Source organism: Apium graveolens, chromosome 7 (genome assembly GCF_009905375.1).
Source record: "Apium graveolens cultivar Ventura chromosome 7, ASM990537v1, whole genome shotgun sequence".
Taxonomy (NCBI): Eukaryota; Viridiplantae; Streptophyta; class Magnoliopsida; order Apiales; family Apiaceae; genus Apium; species Apium graveolens.
In genome coordinates this window covers 107031792-107051149 of record NC_133653.1, presented here as the reverse complement: position 1 = coordinate 107051149, position 19358 = coordinate 107031792, and the positions used below count along the sequence as shown (strand labels likewise).

Genomic DNA, 19358 nt, shown 5'->3' with positions numbered 1-19358 from the left:
AATTGGTAGTAATATGTCTGATTCTGTGGCTTTATCTGTTAAGAGTCATGATCATCAAGTGAACAATACATGGCAGTTTGTCAATAAGACTGGTAGACAAAGCAATATTAAGAAATCTGCTTCTGATAACTCAGTTATTTGTGAATTCTACCAAATGTCTGGTCATACTAAAGACAAGTATTTCTGTGTCCATGGATATCCACCTTGGCATCGTCTTCATGGCAAGCCGAAGCCACGACCTAAAAGTCAGATCAGGACATCTCATGCTTATAATGTTAGCACTAATACTTTTGATGTAGTGCAGACCCCTAAAGTTGCTGAAGCTACATGTTTCACTTCTGCACAATGTCTGTTAGTCCCTTAACAATATAGCAAGAATTACAGAAGGGGGGTTGAATGGAATTCTTGAACCTTTTTCTTGAAATAAAAATGTTCAACTCGATTATAGATATATTTTTTTTGATTAGCACAATGCGGAATGTAAACTTGAATGAATCAAAACATAAATAATTAAAAACAAGAGTCTTTAAAAACTTTCTGGTGGATTTAAACAATTCCACAAGAGATATATATATAATATATCGAGAGGACTCTGTGTGCAGAAATGCTCACAGCTGCTTACAAAATGGAAATACTGAGAATACAGGAAATGCTAAAGATTATGCATACAAAGATTTCTCTGTTTGTGTATTTCTCAGCTATCTCAGTCATTTTTCTATTTGCTACTCTCTTGGTTTATATATTACCAAGATTACAAAGTCAAAAAGACTGAACAAATATAAAATCTAACAGTCTTGATCTTTGCTGATTTTCGTCCTCTATTACCCAGTTAATGGGCTTCCACAGTGTGTTTGTATCCAACTCGACGGCTGTGTGTCAGCTTTCACTGTTCAACTGATGTTTGAATTCTTGATATGATCATCCGTCGACTTTCAGATCATCCGTCGATGACATGATTGATCATCCGTCGACTGCTATGTTAAACATCCGTTGATAGTCAATTGATCATCCGTCGAAGGCTTTGTTAATCATCCGTCGGTAGCTATTTTGGCACTTGACTTCATTTCACTTATACAGAATTACAAGACATTGCTTATGTACAATTAATCAACCTATTCTGCATATCTAGTTAAAGTCAACATGACTTATATGCTACTACAGATTCTATACAAAGGTGCATACATCGCTGTGCTACAAACTTATTATTACATAAGCTACTCACTCGATGGATAATAAGTTAATCATCCGTCGGGACTATAATGAGTTATCCGTCGGGACTATAATTCTTATCCGTCGAGAGCTACATAATTTCACTAAGTAAAATCTACTTAGACATTTTGTTTAAGTGATCATCAAGTACACAACATATTCATAACAATCTCCCCCAATTTATGTCTACTGGAATTGTAGCCATAAATTTAGAGACACTTGATGATTTCAAAACATCCTAAACATATATCTTGAAAGATAAGTAGATAAAACTGAAAGTGCTTCAATTTAAACAAAATGTACAAGGTTTGGCTAACAGTCAGTTCAAGATGCTCCTCTAGCCTGAGCAGATTTTTCTAGTTTCTTGAAGGTCTGGATCTTCTTCCAAGCTTTCTGTTGTTTTCTTCAATTTGATTCTGGAGCTGCCTGTGGAATTCTAATTCATCAGATTCTGAGAGATCTAGCATTTCTTGCATCTCCAAGAGAGTCTTATTGCTAGAGATACTCAATTGGTTTTCTAGTCTGAAGAATCATCTCACACCCTTGTCATCCATGAATTCCATCAGCCAGTAGGGCCTTAGATGCACTATTCTCCCTGTGTATGGGATGATAAGAGTCTTGGGAAGTGCATCTTTGGCTCTAACACTCCTTAGCTCTTCAATCTTCTTTAATACTAATCTTCTTGCAGTTACATTGAACCCAAAGTTTTTCTTGAAGGATGAATAGACTTTGATCAACACAGCTTGGCTTTCTTGAAGTATCCTGTGAAGAGGCCACTGAATCTCCCTTCCTCCTTTGTACTTGAACACCAACCTTTCAGGTAGGTTTCTGTATGCATCAATTGCCCTTACTTCATCCAGCTCCTCCAGATAAAGGTTTAGATCTGAGAATTCTTTGATGTCACACAAGTATAAGTAGTCTCTCATGTTGACCTTGGGTTGAGCTTTGACTACTAACTTGGATTTGAGAGGTGACAACTTCACTTTCTTGACTGCCCTTGATTTTGTCCTTTTTGGCTTAGTAAGGATTGGCAAGTTGAAATCAGGAATTGGTAATTTATCCCACTCTATTGGCTCATCCTTTGGCACAATAGGCTCTCCATGTATGTTCCTGTAGGGGTCCACCACCCTTATGTCTTCAAATACCACAGAGGGCTTTGATGCTTGAGTTTTAGCTTGAGTGGATTCCTTAGGAAATTGATCTTCCAATTCCTTGTCAACAACATCTAGTTTCCTTTTTGTTCTTCTAGCCAGTTCTTTCTTTCTTGGGGATTTCTTCTGTTCTTCAATCTTCTTCTTTGATTCAGCAGCTTGAGATGGTTGAGAGGGAATTTGTTGAGAAGAATTCACAGCCTGTAGCTTGGCCAAGATAGCAAATTGTTCTTTCTTTTGTTTAGACTTCTTTGCATCTAGAGCAGCTTGCCTCTTTTCCTGCTTCAATCTGGCTTTTTCTTCTTTCTTTGCATGAGCAAATTGTGGATGTCCAGCTACCACACAAATTTCCTTTCTATTTCTGAATATCTTTGCAATTCTCTTTCTTGAGGCTGAATCAGCTGGATCTTTGTAGAAGACAATAGATCTTGACAGAAGCTTCTTTTTATCAGGCTTGGGTGTCTCATACATAGTATCCATAGGGTTCTTCAAAGATGACTTTGGATAGTTTGCCCTTGGTTTAAGAATTATCTCAGCCTTTGTAGTCTTGATGCAGGAAGATTGTCCTTTCTCCAGATAGTTCATGCTCATCTCATTCACACTGATTGGCTTGACATGAGAGTGATGGATGGCTGACTGAACTGGTTCCTTGACTAATTCAAACTTTTTCTGTATTTCCTCATCAATCTTTTTCCAGTTGATCAGAGTCAACTTTCCTTTATCAGCATCTTTCAAATTTTCTGCTGCTGCATTGATAAGATCTATACCATCTGCAACTGGTGGCTTGGAGATAGTAATTGAAGGTACAATTACTTTGCTGATTTGAACTAGAAGTGTCTTCCCCTCAGTTGGTCCTTTCTCCCCCTTACTTGATTCTCTCTCCCCCTTTTTGTTATCATCAAGTGGAGGAGTTAGGCCTTGTGCTTTAGCCAGTTGCATAAGAAGATTTTTCTGAGTCTGTTGATTTTGAAGAAGTAGAGCCACTCAATTCTCAATAACTTGAACTCTGTTCTCCAGCTTGGCTATCTTCTTGTCAGAATCTGATTCTCTCCTTAATCTCAGTAATAGATCTTGCATGGTACCATATAGTATTACTGAATCCAGCTTCTCAGAGTTATAGGTCTTCAAGTCAGCTATATCCCTTTTCAATTCATCCACACTGAGATTCTGTCTTAAGTGCTGGATCTTCATTAGATGTAGAGAGTCCAGGTGAGCTTGAAGAACAGCCTTGGTACCAGCATCTGAAGTTTCCTGAAGAGCCTGTTGTATAGCTATTACTTGCTTGACCAAGGACACCTCAAATTGTCCTGGTGTAGATTCCTTTGCCCATGCCCATTCAGGTAAACTTAAAGCAGAACTTGGGCCTTCAGCTCCCCCTAAGTTCATGCTTCCATCCAAGGAACCAGAGTCATCATCATCAGAATTTACTCCAAATTCTTCAGATGGCTCTCCAGCTTGAGAAGGCATCCTGTTAACAGCAACTTTATCTCTTTGAAGAGATTCTCTGGTGTGCACTAAATTCAAAGTCTGCTCTGCCTCCACATTGCCCTGAGCAGCCAACAATTGATAGGCTGAAACAGGGTGAGTAAAAGTGTCAGCATCCAAGGAAATGTTATCAATTACAGCTTTGTAATGTTGCTGAAATTATCTTTCCTTTTCAGCATCATCCACAATCATTTACTCACTAGCAATGGCTGGTTCCATCCTTATTTCTCCTGTACCTGCCTTTCTCTCATATTCTCTCTTTTGTTGCATCAGGGTCTCACCCTGGCTCCCCACCCTCACACCCTCACCTTCACCTACTAAGGTGGGACTCCTCTCACTCACTTTTTCCAATCCTGAATGAATGGATTGCTGAGATTCACTCTTTTCCTCTCCTTTTGCCTGGGAGCAACCCAGCCTCTCACTCAATGCACTCTCCTCTCTCAGTCCTAAGAGTGATTGTATTACCACTAAGTCTTCTGCACTTGAAATTATTGAAGTTTGAAGTTGTGCAGAGACACTCGACGGATAAGTGATATCCGTCGGGTGAGTGGTAAAGCTATCCGACGGATAACTGCTGTTAAGCTTATGCGTCGGGATACAATCACTACTCGATGGATGAGCAATATCCATCGAGAGAGTAGAAGTGAATGAGGTGGGAAGAGAAACTATTGTAGACTCTGTGTTGATTGAAGTTATTTGAGGCACAGATGTCACAATAGAATCTGAAAGAATTGGCAAGTGAGCCAACAAATCATCTAAAAGATGATGCTCGCTTGCACTAGATTTTGGCTTCCCCAACAGAGTTAAAGAAGGGGAATTAGGAATTGAAGTGTTTATCATGTCCACTTTCAGTGAGTTAGTTGGTGAGTATAGTGTTTCAGTGGCTTCTATAATGAGAGATTTTGGATGTGACTCCACATTTATTGGAGCCACATCAAACTGAATTTGAGAAGGTGCAGAGACTGTGTCTTTAGCACCAGTTTGCACTAAGTGTGTGCCCTGTGCATCCCCAGTTGTTTTGGATTTCTTCTTTCTAGTGTAAGTTTGGGGTGAGCTTGTGTCCCTAACCCTCTTGGCCTGTGCTCTTGGATGAGAGCTTTGTTCAATAGCTACATCCTTTTGGGAGGATGCAGCTAGAAGAGAGCTTTTATCCTTTTTAAGCACTGCAGTTTGTTGGGAAACTGCAGTGTGGCTAGGCTGGGATTCACTCAACCCTCCAACCTTATCCTTGGGGTTTCTTTGATGTTCACCCCTTCCCTCACCTATCTTACCCTCCTTCACACTCCCCTCTTTGGCTTTGGTAGATTTTTCAACTGGTACCTTTTGAGAGATACCGGAGGGGGTTTTCTTTGATTTGGATTTGGAAATTACAGTTGTTTTGGCAGCTTTGGTAGGCAACTGTTTGGTCATTGTTACAGTTGCCATAGCTATGCCTGAAGTCAAAGAAATAGAGGAGATTGGAATAGTTGAGGGTATGGATGAACTTACCTCACTTACCTGAGGTGTCAGCATTACAGGAAAATAGAACATTGGCACATCCCTGTGATGGTTGGCTCTGTTCAAGTCTGCAATGATTCTTCTCTCTTGAACCCAACAAGCCAATTTGTTGTCTGGGTTCTCAAGTACAATCTCTTGACAAAGATGGTTAGCCAAAAGCATAAAAAATCTAGCATAGTAAACATTCTTTCCTCTTTTGGCTAAGTCACCTAGTTTAAAACCTAACTCATACACCACAAGGTCACTGAAATTGTAAAATTTGTCTGTAACTAGCATGTATAGCATGTTAAGCATGGAAATATTCACAGAATCAAAATTACTGATTTTTTCAGAAAAGACTTTAGTTACAACATCACACAAATAACTCCATTCCTTCCTAAGACCTAGTCTTCTAATCTCACTTAGCTTATTAGTAGGAAGTGCATATTGCATGGAATTAAGCATATTGATCAAATCAGTGTCAGGTTGTGGTGAAGTTACATTATCATCAGGAATCTTGAAACATGCTTTTATCACATCACTATTGATACAGAATTCATTACCTTTGATGGTCAGAGTGATGGTTTTGTCAGTAGAGTTGTAGATTGCTGTTGTCCACATCTCCTCAACATTTTCACAATAAATTGTGGGTGATTCCAGCATGGCAAAACTTAACTTGCAGTTCTTCACGAAGTCCATCATCTTGTGATAGTCCTCTGATTGCTGAATACCCTTATTGATCAAAGTAGTGAAGTTGTTCTTCTCATAGATGAACCCAGTCTGTGACATGATCTTTACTACGGGTGACATTGTTAGAGAAGAAAAGCTTGAAGAGAAAGAGGATTTTTGCTTGAGAGAGAATGAAATAAACACAGTTGAATTTGAGAATGATAAAAGAAAATGATTAGAATGAAATAAGCTTTTATACTTTGCACAAAAACAACGGATAAAAATAATAAAGAGAAGTAAATTATCCAATAGAAATTGCCTAAATTAGCCGTTTTAAAATAAACTGTAAAAATTCCACCCATTATCCGTCGTGTAATGCTTACAAACTGTAAGTATACTCGATGGATAATGTTCAGGGAATTAACGGTTAAGATTTAGACACTTCGACGGATGAGGATAAACTGTTATCCGTCGAGTTTTAAAAGATTCCAGAAAAATAATTGATTTTATTATTTACAATTTGTATATCGACGGATGACTCAACCCGATGGATAATGGTCATCCGTCGAAATGCAAATTTTGACTTAGCCAAAATTTCATTCAAGACTAAAAATCAGCTAAATTTCTGTCTACTTTTTAACTTGCAAAATAATTCAGATAAATTCAAGAGTAATTAAGCATACCTAACTCACTTACCAACCTAGAAAAGGTGGATTCATCCAGTGGCTTGGTAAAAATATCTGCAAGTTGCTTCTCACTTGGAACAAAATGTAACTCTATAGTACCATTCATTACATGTTCCCTTATGAAATGGTACTTGATGTCTATGTGTTTTGTCCTTGAATGTTGCACTGGATTTTCAGTGATGGCAATTGTACTTGTGTTATCACAGAAAATAGGAATCCTTTCAACTTGCAAGCCATAGTCTAGCAATTGATTTTTCATCCATAAAATCTGTGCACAGCAACTGCAAGCAGCAATATATTCAGCTTCAGCTGTAGAGGTAGAAACTGAATTTTGCTTTTTACTGAACCAGGACACAAGCTTGTCTCCTAAAAATTGACAGGTTCCTGTTGTGCTTTTTCTATCAATTCTGCAACCTGTATAATCTGCATCTGAATAACCAGTTAGATCAAAACCAGAATCTCTAGGATACCAAATGCCAAGTTTTGGTGTTCCTTTGAGATATCTGAAAATTCTCTTAATAGCTATCAAGTGAGACTCTCTAGGATCAGCTTGAAATCTAGCATACAAACATGTAGCAAACATTATATCTGGCCTACTAGCTGTTAAGTATAGAAGTGAGCCAACCATGCCTCTATAGCTTGGAATATCCACAGACTTTTCAGTAGTGTTTAGTTCAAGCTTAGTTGCAGTAGCCATGGGAGTTTTTGCAGATGTGCAATCCATTAGATCAAACTTCTTTAAAAGGTCAAAAATATATTTAGTTTGACTAATGAATATTCCATCACTGACTTGCTTAACTTGTAAACCAAGAAAGTAAGTTAGTTCTCCCATCATACTCATTTCATACTTACTTTGCATCAGTTTGGCAAACTTTTTACAAAGTTTCTCATCTGTAGATCCAAAAATAATATCATCTACATAAATTTGAACAAGTATGTTAGAGCCATTAACATTTCTGAAAAATAAAGTTTTATCTACAGTGCTCTTGTGAAGTGATTTTTCAAAAGAAACTTTGATAAAGTATCATACCAGGCTCTAGGTGCTTGCTTCTGTCCATAAAGTGCTTTCAGTAGATAATAGACATACTCTGGAAAATTTGGATCTTCAAAGCCAGGAGGTTGACTAACATACACTTCTTCCTCCAAATATCCATTCAGAAAGGAACATTTGACATCCATTTGATAGACCTTGAAATTGGCATAGGCTGCATAGGCTAAGAAGATTCTGATGGCTTCAAGTCTTGCAACAGGAGCAAATGTTTCATCAAAATCTATTCCTTCTTGCTGGCAATAGCCTTTAACAACCAATCTTGCTTTATTCCTTACTACTATGCCATTTTCATCCATCTTGTTTCTGAATACCCATTTGGTGTCTATTGGATTCTTTCCTTTAGGCTTGGGTACCAGCTTCCATACTTTATTTCTTTCAAATTGGTTTAGCTCCTCTTGCATAGCTAAAATCCAAGCAGGATCTAACAAGGCTTCTTCTACCTTCTTTGGTTCTTCCTTTGACAGAAAGCTACTGTATAGACATTCTTCTTGAGTTGCTCTCCTGGTTTGAACTCTGGAAGAAACATCACAAATAATCAGTTCAAAAGGGTGATCTTTTGTCCATTTCCTTGGTTGAGGTAGATTAGCCCTAGATGAAGAGACCTCAATGTTGTCTTGATGTGTGATTGAGTTTTGATTGCTAGAAACTCCCCCTGAGTTTGTGGATCTTTGATTTGAGATAGGGGTACTTTCTATGGGTGATCTGCCTTGACTTCCTGCTCCTTTTGATAACCCGACGGATGGTGAATTTTGAGTACCGACGGATGATGTAGGTTGTCTTCCGACGGATAATACAGATTGCCTTCCGACAGATGAAGCATTATGTAACTCGACGGATGTTGAGTTTTATGTTTCATTTGTGGTAGATTTGTCTGCATTATCCTTAGACACTGTTTCTTGATCACTCTCATCATCACTTTCATCACTGACCATCTCAACATTGTCGAATTTGAGGCTCTCATGGTAATCTCCATCTTTTAGTCCTTCAATCTTTTTATCATCAAACACAACATGTATAGATTCAACAACAATGTTGGTTCTTAGATTGTAGACTCTATATGCTTTACCAACAGCATATTCAACAAAAATTCCTTCATCTGCTTTAGCATCAAACTTCCCATTTTGATCAGTTTGATTTCTCAGAATATAGCATTTACAGCCAAAGACATGAAGAAAGTTTAGAGTTGGCTTCTTGTTCTTGAACAATTGATAAGGTGTCATGCATCTTGCTTGATTAATCAGAGAGATGTTCTGAGTGTAGCATGCAGTGTTTACAGCTTCAGCCCAGAAATATGTTGGTAATTTTGATTCTTCAAGCATTGTCCTTACAGCTTCAATAAGAGATCTATTCTTTCTTTACACTACTCCATTCTGTTGTGGAGTCCTTGCTGCTAAAAACTCATGCAAGATCCCATTTTCCTCACAAAATGCTCTCATGACATAGTTCTTGAACTCAGTTCCATTGTCACTCCTGATTCTTCTAACTTTGAAATCAGGATGATTGTTAACTTGCCTTATGTGATTGATGATAATTTCACTAGCTTCATCTTTAGACTTTAGGAAATATGTCCAAGAGAACTTTGATAAATCATCTACAATTACTAGGCAAAATCTTTTCTTAGAAATTGACAATACATTGACTGGTCCAAACAAATCCATGTGAAGTAGTTACAGAGGCTCTTCAATTGCTGAATCAAGTTTCTTCCTGAATGATGCTTTAATCTGCTTCCCTTTTTGGCAGGCATCACACAGTCCATCCTTTGTAAACTCCACTAGAGGAATGCCTCTAACTATCTCTTTCCTTACCAACTCATTCATAGTCTTGAAGTTTAAATGAGATAGCTTCTTGTGCCATAGCCAATTTTCATCTTGACTTGCTTTGCTGAGAAGACAAGTTACAGATTCTGTTTTAGTTGAGTTGAAGTCAGCTAGATACACATTTCCTCTTCTCACACCAGTGAGAACCACTTTGTTGTTTTGATTATTGGTCACAACACAGGCTTCTTTGTTGAAGGTTACTGAGTTGCCTTTGTCACAAAGCTGGCTGATACTCAACAGATTGTGTCTGAGACCATCCACTAAGGCAACCTCTTTAATGATGACATTGTCCTTTGAAATCAAGCCATATCCCACAGTGTAACCTTTGCTGTCATCTCCAAAAGTGATACTTGGGCCAGCTCTCTCTTCAAACTCTGTGAGCAGGGTAGAATCACCAGTCATGTGTCTTGAACAGCCACTATCCAAGTACCAAAGATTCTTTCTGTTTTCCTGCACACATCAAAATCAAATCAAGTTGATTTTGGTACCCAAGTTTCCTTGGGTCCTGCCTTGTTAGCTTTCTTCTTCTGTTTCTTAGGTTTTAACTCATTTGACTTAGAAATTTCAGATTCTTCCTTAGTCATTTGGGTTGGGCCTTTGAAACCACTAGATGCAACAGAATTATCATGCATGTTATGGCTAACAGGAAATGGCATGCTTGGTGCAAATATGTTATTCCAGTAAGGCATGCTAAATGGTATTTGAGGCATATTGTATGCATCATAATATGGATTAGGTGCAAATGGCATATTAGCAAACTGTGCATTCATATTCTGTGTAGGCATAGCATTAACAGGCATGAGAGGCATGGCATTTATGTTAGGAAATTGAGGTTGAACAGACATGGGAGATTTGCAATTAACAGACAAATGATTTATACTACCACACTTGACACAGATCTTTCTAGGAGCATATTTGTCAGGTGTGTAGTTATTGTGTTTGTTAATCCCTACTTTCCCATTCCTATTGTTTTTTTTAGTCTCTGTTTTTACCTCTATTTTCTCAAGTCTGTCACTTAACTGTTTGACAGTCATGTGACTGACATTACCCTTTTTCCCTTTCTTAGCTTGACTTGATTCTCCTGAAACAAAGTTCTTGGAAACAGACCCATACTTATCATTTAGCTTGGTTAATTTGGCTTTGCTGATGGGTTTGCTTACAGCCGACGGATGAGGATTTTTATCATTCGACGGATAACACTTTTTATTATCCGACGGATAGTCCTCATCATCCGTCGAGTCTACATCTGTTAGCAACCCATCTACCAAAATAGGTTCTAGTTTCTCCTTATTCTTTTTCCAGGCTTCATCACAAAAGGACTCAATTCCTTGAACCTTGGTGATTTGAGCATGAACATCTCTGGATGTTTTCCATGCTTTAATCACCTCTTGTTCACGATCGAGCTGCTTCTTTAAAATTTCTTCCTTTTTCAAGGACTCAGTTAATTCCTCCTTGGCAATCCTACACTCAATTTTTAGTTTCTCAAACTCAACAAACTAAGACTCAAGTACATTATTCCTCTCACTCAAAAACAAGTTGTTTTCTTTGATTTTAGCATTTTCTTTAGTGAGGGACTTAAGTGTAACACGCAAATGATACAATTCTGTAGACATGTCATTTATGGTATCATTACACTCAGCTTTAGATAAATGTGCAAGGTTTGTAGTGATTACCTGATTGCTTGAGGAGCTTGTCTCTGTTTCATCAGACTTGGCCATTAGGGCTAGATTGACATAGCTGACATCTTCATCTTCATCCAAGCCATCAGCTGCCCAATCATTCTCTTGTGTAATAAAAGCCCTTTCCTTTTGTTTGAGTAGATCAAAGTATTTTTGCTTGTAATCTACAGACTCAAATATTTTCTTACTGGAATCTGACTTTCTACACTCATTTACAAAATGCCCTGCCAAGCCACATTTGAAACACTTGAATTTTGATTTATCCACCATGTTTCTATTTGGCTTGGCAGCTCCAAAGTTCTTCTTGAACTTGAGCTTGGAAAATCTTCTTGAAAGGAATGTTAGGTGCTCATCAATGTCCTCCATGTCATCTTGGCTCAATGAATCTTCATTTTCTGCAGCTAGTCCCTTACCCTTGCTTTCACAGACCTTTGAAGTTGATTCCACAGCCTCCATCTTCACTTCCTTCTCCTTTTCCAGATCAGCAACTAGTGCAATGGATCCTCCTTTCTTCTTTCCTCTCTCCATTCTTTCATCCTGCTCTATCTCAAGCTCATAGGTCTTTAGAATGCCATACAGTCTTTCCAAAGTAAACTCCTTATAATCTTGTGAGTTTCTCAATGAGACTGTCATTGGTTTCCATTCCTTTGGAAGAGATCTGAGAAATTTCAGATTGGAGTCTTTATTCTGATAGACTTTTCCATGCAACTTAAGAGCATTTAGTAGTTTTTGGAATCTACTAAAAATGTCAGTGAGTGATTCACTTTCCTCATTGTGAAAATGCTCATATTGCTGAATTATGAGCTGCATTTTATTTTCTCTTACTTGTTCAGTACCATCACAGATTATCTGTATTGTGTCCCAAACTTTCTTGGCAGTCTTGCAGTTGATGATGTTATCAAACATGTCTGCATCCACACCATTGAACAGAATGTTCATGGCCTTTTTATCTTTCCTGACTTGTTCAATGTCAGGATCAGACCATTCATGCCTTGGCTTTGGAACATATGGCTCATTTCCTGTTGCAGCTCTCATTGGAACATGAGGGCCTCTTTCTATGCAGTCCACATAGGCCTCATCTTGAGAAAGCATATGAAGATGCATCTTTACCTTCCAATGATGGTAATTATCTTTATGAAGAAAAGGAATCTTGACTCCAACATCTTTCTTGTTCATCTTGATGAATTGTTTTGATCTCTAAACTCTTTGTAGATTAAGAGCTTGCTCTAATACCAATTGTTAGTCCCTTAACAATATAGCAAGAATTACAGAAGGGGGGTTGAATGGATTCTTGAACCTTTTTCTTGAAATAAAAATGTTCAACTCGATTATAGATATATTTGTTTTGATTAGCACAATGCGGAATGTAAACTTGAATGAATCAAAACATAAGTAATTAAAAATAAGAGTCTTTAAAAACTTTCCGGTGGATTTAAACAATTCCACCAGAGATATATATATATATATATATATATATATATATATATATATATATATATATATATATATATATATATCGAGAGGACTCTGTGTGCAGAAATGCTCACAGCTGCTTACAAAATGGAACTACTGAGAATACATGAAATGCTAAAGATTATGCTTACAAAGATTTCTCTATTTGTGTGTTTCTCAGCTATCTCAGTCATTTTTCTATTTGCTACTCTCTTGGTTTATATATTACCAAGATTACAAAGTTAAAAAGACTGAACAAATATAAAATCTAACAGTCTTGATCTTTGCTGCTTTTCGTACTCTATTACCCAGTTAATGGGCTTCCACAGTGTGTTTGTATCCAACTCGACGGCTGTGTGTCAGCTTTCACTGTTCAACTGATGTTTGAATTCTTGATATGATCATCCGTTGACTTTCAGATCATCCTTCGATGACATGATTGATCATCCGTCGACTGCTATGTTAAACATCCGTTGATAGTAATTTGATCATCTGTTGAAGGCTTTGTTAATCATCCGTCGGTAGCTATTTTGGCACTTGACTTCATTTCACTTATACAGAATTACAAGACATTGCTTATGTACAATTAATCAACCTATTCTGCATATCTAGTTAAAGTCAACATGATTTATATGCTACTACAGATTCTATACAAAGGTGCATACATCACTGTGCTACAAACTTAATATTACATAAGCTACTCACTCGATGGATAATAAGTTAATCATCCGTCGGGACTATAATGAGTTATCCGTCGGGACTATAATTCTTATCCGTCGAGAGCTACATAATTTCACTAAGTAAAATCTACTTAGACATTTTGTTTAAGTGATCATCAAGTACACAACATATTCACAATAATGTCAACAGTTAATATCTATAATCTAAAGTGGTTTCAAAGAGCTAACTGCAGCTACTAGCTCAGCACCTTCAACTAGCATGTCTTGGCCTTCTGCTTCTACTAATCAACCACATATGGCTGGTAATGTCACTCATTTTGTCTGTCATATACATAGTAAACATGCTTTAGATGCTACTACGTGGATTATTGATTCTGCTGCCACGAATCATATCACACCTCATTTACATTTATTATCTAATATACACACAATCAATTCTATGTTGCATCTACCAAATGGACATCATACCATAGTCACACATGTTGGTTCTTTGATCTTACACACTAATATTGTTTTGACTGATGTCTTGTATGTGCCTAGTTTTCATTACAATCTACTCTCTATACCAAAACTCACATCTTCCAGTTCATGTGCTGTCTTTTTTAATAAGGATGCTTGTTATATTCAGGACCATGTCTTAAAGAGGACCATCAAGATTGGTGAACTTCATGAGGGACTCTATCTTTTGCATTATCATATGTCTAATTCTGAAAATCTATCAGTTGTACCTAAATCTGTTCAATGTTCTTCTAGTTGTCATTATGTACAAACTATAAACAGTTGTAATAGTGTTAACTCTGCCACTATTTCAAATTTGTGGCATACTCGTTTAGGACACCCTTCTGTATCTTCTATGAAATTTCTACTAGCTGCAATGTTTAATCAATATGTTACTTTTGCTGATTGTGACACATGTCATTTAGCTAAGCAGATTAGATAACAATTTTCTGATAGTGTTACCTCTAGCTCATCTTTATTTGAGCTTATTCATGTTGATGTTTGGGGCCCCTACAAATACAAGACACATGGTAATTGCAGCTATTTCTTGACTATTGTTGAAGACTTATCTAGAGCTACTTGGGTGTTCTTGTTTGCTGATAAAAGTCAGGTATCTAATCTTCTAAAAAGCTTTATTGCTTATGTTCTTAAATAGTTCTCCTGTTCTGTCAAAATCATCCGTACAGATAATGGTACCGAATTTTTACATTCCAATTTTCAGTCTCATTTAACCTCTCTTGGTATAATTCATCAAAAGAGCTGCACTTACACTCCACAACAGAATGGTGTTGTGTAGAGAAAACATAAATCTCTTCTTAATACAGCTCGAGCTCTTAGAGTTCAAGCTTGTCTCCCAATTTATTTTTGGGGAGATTGTATTTTAACAGCAACATCTCTGCTTAATCGAACTCATGTTTTCAGTCTTAAGGGTTTGACTCATTACCATGTGTTGTTCTCAAAATCACCTGTGTATGATCATCTTATAACTTTTGGTACACTAGGTTATGCTACAAATACTCTGCCTCATAAGGATAAATTTAGTAATCGAGCTATTAGATGCATCTTTCTGGGCTATCCTTTTGCACAAAAGGCTTATAAAATCATGAATCTTGCAACTCGAAAGGTTTTTGTGTCCAGGGATGTATTATTTCATGAAACAGTCTTTCCTTTTGCTACTATGACTCGTTCACCTACTCCTGCTCATTTATTTTTAACTCACATATATCTCAGCCTGAGGATCCATTCTACACTGATATACTAGTTCCAAGTCCTACTGTATCACTTCACGATATTCTTGTTCCTCCTATAGTTCAGCCGACTACTTTTCCATCTGCCTCCCATATGGTTGACATAGCTCCTGTTGACCTTGTTCCTGTTATCAGTACTAGACAGAGTACTCGTTTGAAGTATGTTCCTAACAAGTTTCAGGATTTTGTGTGTCTTCCTTCCACTTTGGCACCCAAAGTAAACAACTTCTATGTCCTTTCACCTACAACTAACTTCACATCTCAGTATCAAGCTTTTATTGCCAATATTACTCATGTCTCTGAACCTACATTGTATAAAATTGCTTGTCAACATGATGTATGGTGTGCAGCCATGACTACTGAGCTTGCTGCTCATGAAGCTAATAACACATGGCAGGTCATGCCCCTTCCTCTTGGAAAAATGGTGGTTAGTTGTAAGTGGTTGTACAAAGTTAAATTTCATCAAGATGGTACTGTATAGCGGTATAAAGCACGTCTGGTAGCCAGGGGTTTTACCCAAATAGAAGGGTTAGATTACTTTGAGACGTTCGCTCATGTTGCTAAAATGTCCACAGTTCGTGTCTTATTATCCTTGGCTGTTGTTCACAATTGGTCTGTCACCCAAATGGATGTTACAAACGTATTTCTTTATGGTGATTTACACGAAGAAGTGTATATGTCCATTCCACAAGGTTATTGTCTGCCAGTTGAGTTTGCTACTTATGATGTTAAAGTCCCTTTGGTCTGTAAACTGATCAAGTCACTTTATGGTTTAAAGCAATCCCCTCATGAATGGTTTTCAAAATTTCGTTTTGTGGTTCTTTATTATGAATAAACTGTGAAGTCTGATCACAGTTTATTCATTTTGGCTACTTCAGCTTGTTTCATTGTTGTGTTAGTTTATGTAGACGATATTCTTGTGGTTGGTAATGTGCAATCAGCCATTGCTACTTTCAAACTTCACCTTGATGGTCATTTCAAAATTAAAGATTTGGTAATCCGACCATAGCGAAGTATTTCAAAATTATAACAATGATAGTGAAGAGAGCCACTATTTCTTAATTACACGTTACTTCTGTAATTAATTAAGTAGAATTAAATATTGTATTTCCCAATAGCATGAAAAGTTAGAGACTTGAACTAGCCACAAGCAAATGTGAGGCTCTCATAACTTATTCCTTTCTTGTCATGTTTTTTGGGGCCAAATACTCATCATATCAACTTATAATGTCTGAGTGTTCTAGGTAGTTAGTGTGCTAATCAAGTGTTGTTTCATATAAAATAGGGCTTTCGCGGAAGAAACTAATGTCTCATCCACTTGATTTAATTTATGGATATCTTAGAACTGAAAGTATGGATGAACTATATACCATAGAGTAATTTGATTGTAAAGACCACTGGGGTACTTGAAACATTTAAACTGTACTGTTACTGTGATAATTTTAGTACTTCACACTTGTAGACAGAATTTTAGACAGATGCAATCCAACTATGGGCTATTGCTTTAGATTTCGATTAATACATCCAGTTAATTAATTTTGAAGTCTTAAATTATCTCAAGTTTTTCAGAAATAAAATAGAGGATCATGAGTTGTTTAAAGAAGCTTTAATATCTCAAGTACCAGATCTTTAATTCACCAACATAGAGTTTCCTAACAATAATATTATTTCTGCACAACAACATTTAGATGATTATTAAAAAGTTGGGGTAGAATGGGAATTATTACAAAGCAAGAACAATAATCTAATCAGAGGGAAGAGAAGATGGGAACACCAACAAGACTGTTGCCAATATCTACCACGAAAACATTACCGGTGACATATTTGGAAGAGTCATGGATCAAGTATCGAATCAATTCTGTGATTCCCGGTTCCACAAAGCCTCCGGGAATAATTGGCCGCAATGGACTACACTTCTCCAACACGCCTATTTGCCACTTTTGTTTGAACAGGTCCTTTGTAATCTCTGAGGGGAAGATTGTTGGCGCTATTGCATTCACTATGATATTGTACGTGCCATTGCTGTGGTCAAGGAATGCATTGCTGCTTTCGAGGATCCTTAAGCAAGACTTCCTTTGCTCTGCACCCTGTTTAATCCGGATATGCTTGTTATGTTAATGATGGATCCTCCTCCTTTATCTGCATCACGCATTCGCAAACCTACGTATTTTGAACATAGCCACGCTCCTTCTAGGTTTGTTTTAAACACACCGTCCCATTCCTCCTTGCTTAAGTTCATAGCAGAACTTGTGCCTCCTGCACATTATGCTAATTCATCAAAACCAGGTGAAATCACATTCATAAACATAGCGTTTACAGTACAGTTCCAAGAAATTGAACTCTAATTCGAATTACAAGTGCAACATGACTTGATTTCAATATGTGTTCATTCTTCTTCATATGATTCTAAATGTGCATACATATAATTGTATATACGCATGGTATTTCAAATGCAAGAAAGTATCCAAATTTGCACAAATTGAAAACTCAAAATATCTAAATTGATTACATAAAAGTATCAAAATTTATAGGCATCGAACCATCAAAATATCTAAATACACGAGATTATTCTACTTTTATCCTCAATGTATTTGAATTCATACACATCGCACCCTCAAAATATGTGGGCAAATTGTAATACGTACGTACACTCCAATGCGTTTTCTTATTTTTATTTCAAAAATATCCAAATAATTGTACTTCGTTATATGTTCTAGTTCTAGTAATATAGATTTTCATACACCTTGATATCTATTCTAGGCTCATGTATTTGTATCGACTGAATCGATACTCTATTGCTTCATGTCGTATTTTTTAGGAGGGAGAAAACCTACACATTTATATGTGCATGATATATCTGTTTCTACTTGTAAAAGTGACATGCATCTTCTGTTACTTCAAATTGGCGGTTTGATATTTTGTTTTTGAAATTTATGTTGGAACTAATTAATATGTATGTTTAATTATAAATATCCTGCATGAATAAGTGCATGCATGTGTTTATTTAATTACAAGTAAACTGAGAAAATGGAATGCATGTGACCTCGTATGCCGGCATTGTTTATTAGAACATGAATATGGCCAAAAGCTGCCCAAGCATTTTGTATAGCTGCCTCAATGGCTGGAGGGTCAGCTGTGATATCAAACTCAAGAGCAACGGCCCGAGGATCAGTAGAGGAGGGGTTTCCATGAAGGTTAATGAGGTGACAAAGTGACTTGAGTCTGTCCACTCTTCGGGCTGCTGCAATCACCTTGCAGCCAGCCTTTGCAAGGTTGATGCTTAAATCCCACCTTGCAGCCAGCCTTTGCAAGGTTGATGCTTAAATCCCAGCCCAGCCCTGATGATGCACCTGTAATAAGCACCACTTTACCATTTAGATTCGACCATGGCACCGACACTTTGATGGGCTTATTATCAGCCATCAGTTTTCCTTTATATTATTTTTTTATGTGGAAACTGTGTGTGGAGGATTTATGGTGATGATGATATTGCTTCGCCTGAAGAGATTATCTACTTATACAACATGTCCACGCACCCTTTGGAGTATGTATGGCTATTTAATGTATGGTTGAGAACTGTATATGAAATGAGTTCGAACAGAGACAGTCATCCGTAAACTAATCCCTCATCATTGATTTCTGAATGTTCTGGTAGCTGAACTGCTGATCAAATGTCTTGTAGACTTTAATTCAGAGGGTAAAGTAAGTCATGTCTCAACCACTCAGATCTAGCATATCTGTAATAGTCTCTAAAACTGCAAATCAAGCTCGCACCAGCAGCCTCCCGTCGTAGACGTAGTGTAGTCCATGATTAATGGTTAAAGAGATGAACCACTCACCAAAGAGCAAAACAATTTTACATTAAGTTAATTTAACAGTTGTCATCATTTGGTTTGATGAAATCTCCGTCGTGAATCACATATACAGCTCTTACGCTTCTACGTGTAAATTGCTTTCTAAACTCTTCATTTTAAAATGGGTACACCAAAATCGTCCCCCAGTTTTTTTCCTGCATTAAAAGTTTGGTAATTGTTAGGTCGGTACCTGTATTCTAATTCTAATTATTGGGTCCATCATTTATCACTACTGGAAAAGGGGGCAAAATTCAACCGATTAAAATCAACCGGCGATAAATTCAACCGGATCCTGTTTAATTTACAGTCAACAGCGTAACCACTTTGACCGAGCCCTAGTTTCAACCGAATAAATTCAACCGACTTTAAATTCAACCGCTTAAATTCAACCGATATTAAATTCA

At 37.2% G+C, this 19358-nt stretch overlaps 1 protein-coding gene and 1 pseudogene across 1 annotated transcript; one reads left to right on the top strand and one right to left on the bottom strand.

The window, feature by feature from the left end:
• Positions 1 to 13: 13 nt before the first annotated feature.
• Positions 14 to 16109, top strand: LOC141673945 (uncharacterized). Its single transcript, XM_074480672.1, has 5 exons — positions 14 to 347; positions 14855 to 14994; positions 15084 to 15497; positions 15582 to 15842; positions 15945 to 16109. The coding sequence occupies exons 1-5, from the start codon at positions 14 to 16 to the stop codon at positions 16107 to 16109; spliced, it is 1314 nt and encodes a 437-aa protein (XP_074336773.1).
• A 588-nt stretch (positions 16110 to 16697) lies between these two features.
• Positions 16698 to 18523, bottom strand: LOC141673944 (uncharacterized; annotated as a pseudogene).
• Positions 18524 to 19358: the final 835 nt, after the last annotated feature.

What these genes read in the sequence shown, in the direction of transcription:
- LOC141673945 (XM_074480672.1), top strand. Translation starts at nt 14, where the DNA reads ATGTCTGATTCTGTGGCTTTATCTGTTAAGAGTCATGATCATCAAGTG. An exon ending in ATGTTTCACTTCTGCACAAT is followed by an intron (nt 348 to 14,854) that starts GTCTGTTAGTCC and finishes TTGGTACACTAG; the next exon opens with GTTATGCTACAAATACTCTG. An exon ending in AAGCTAATAACACATGGCAG is followed by an intron (nt 15,498 to 15,581) that starts GTCATGCCCCTT and finishes GGTACTGTATAG; the next exon opens with CGGTATAAAGCACGTCTGGT.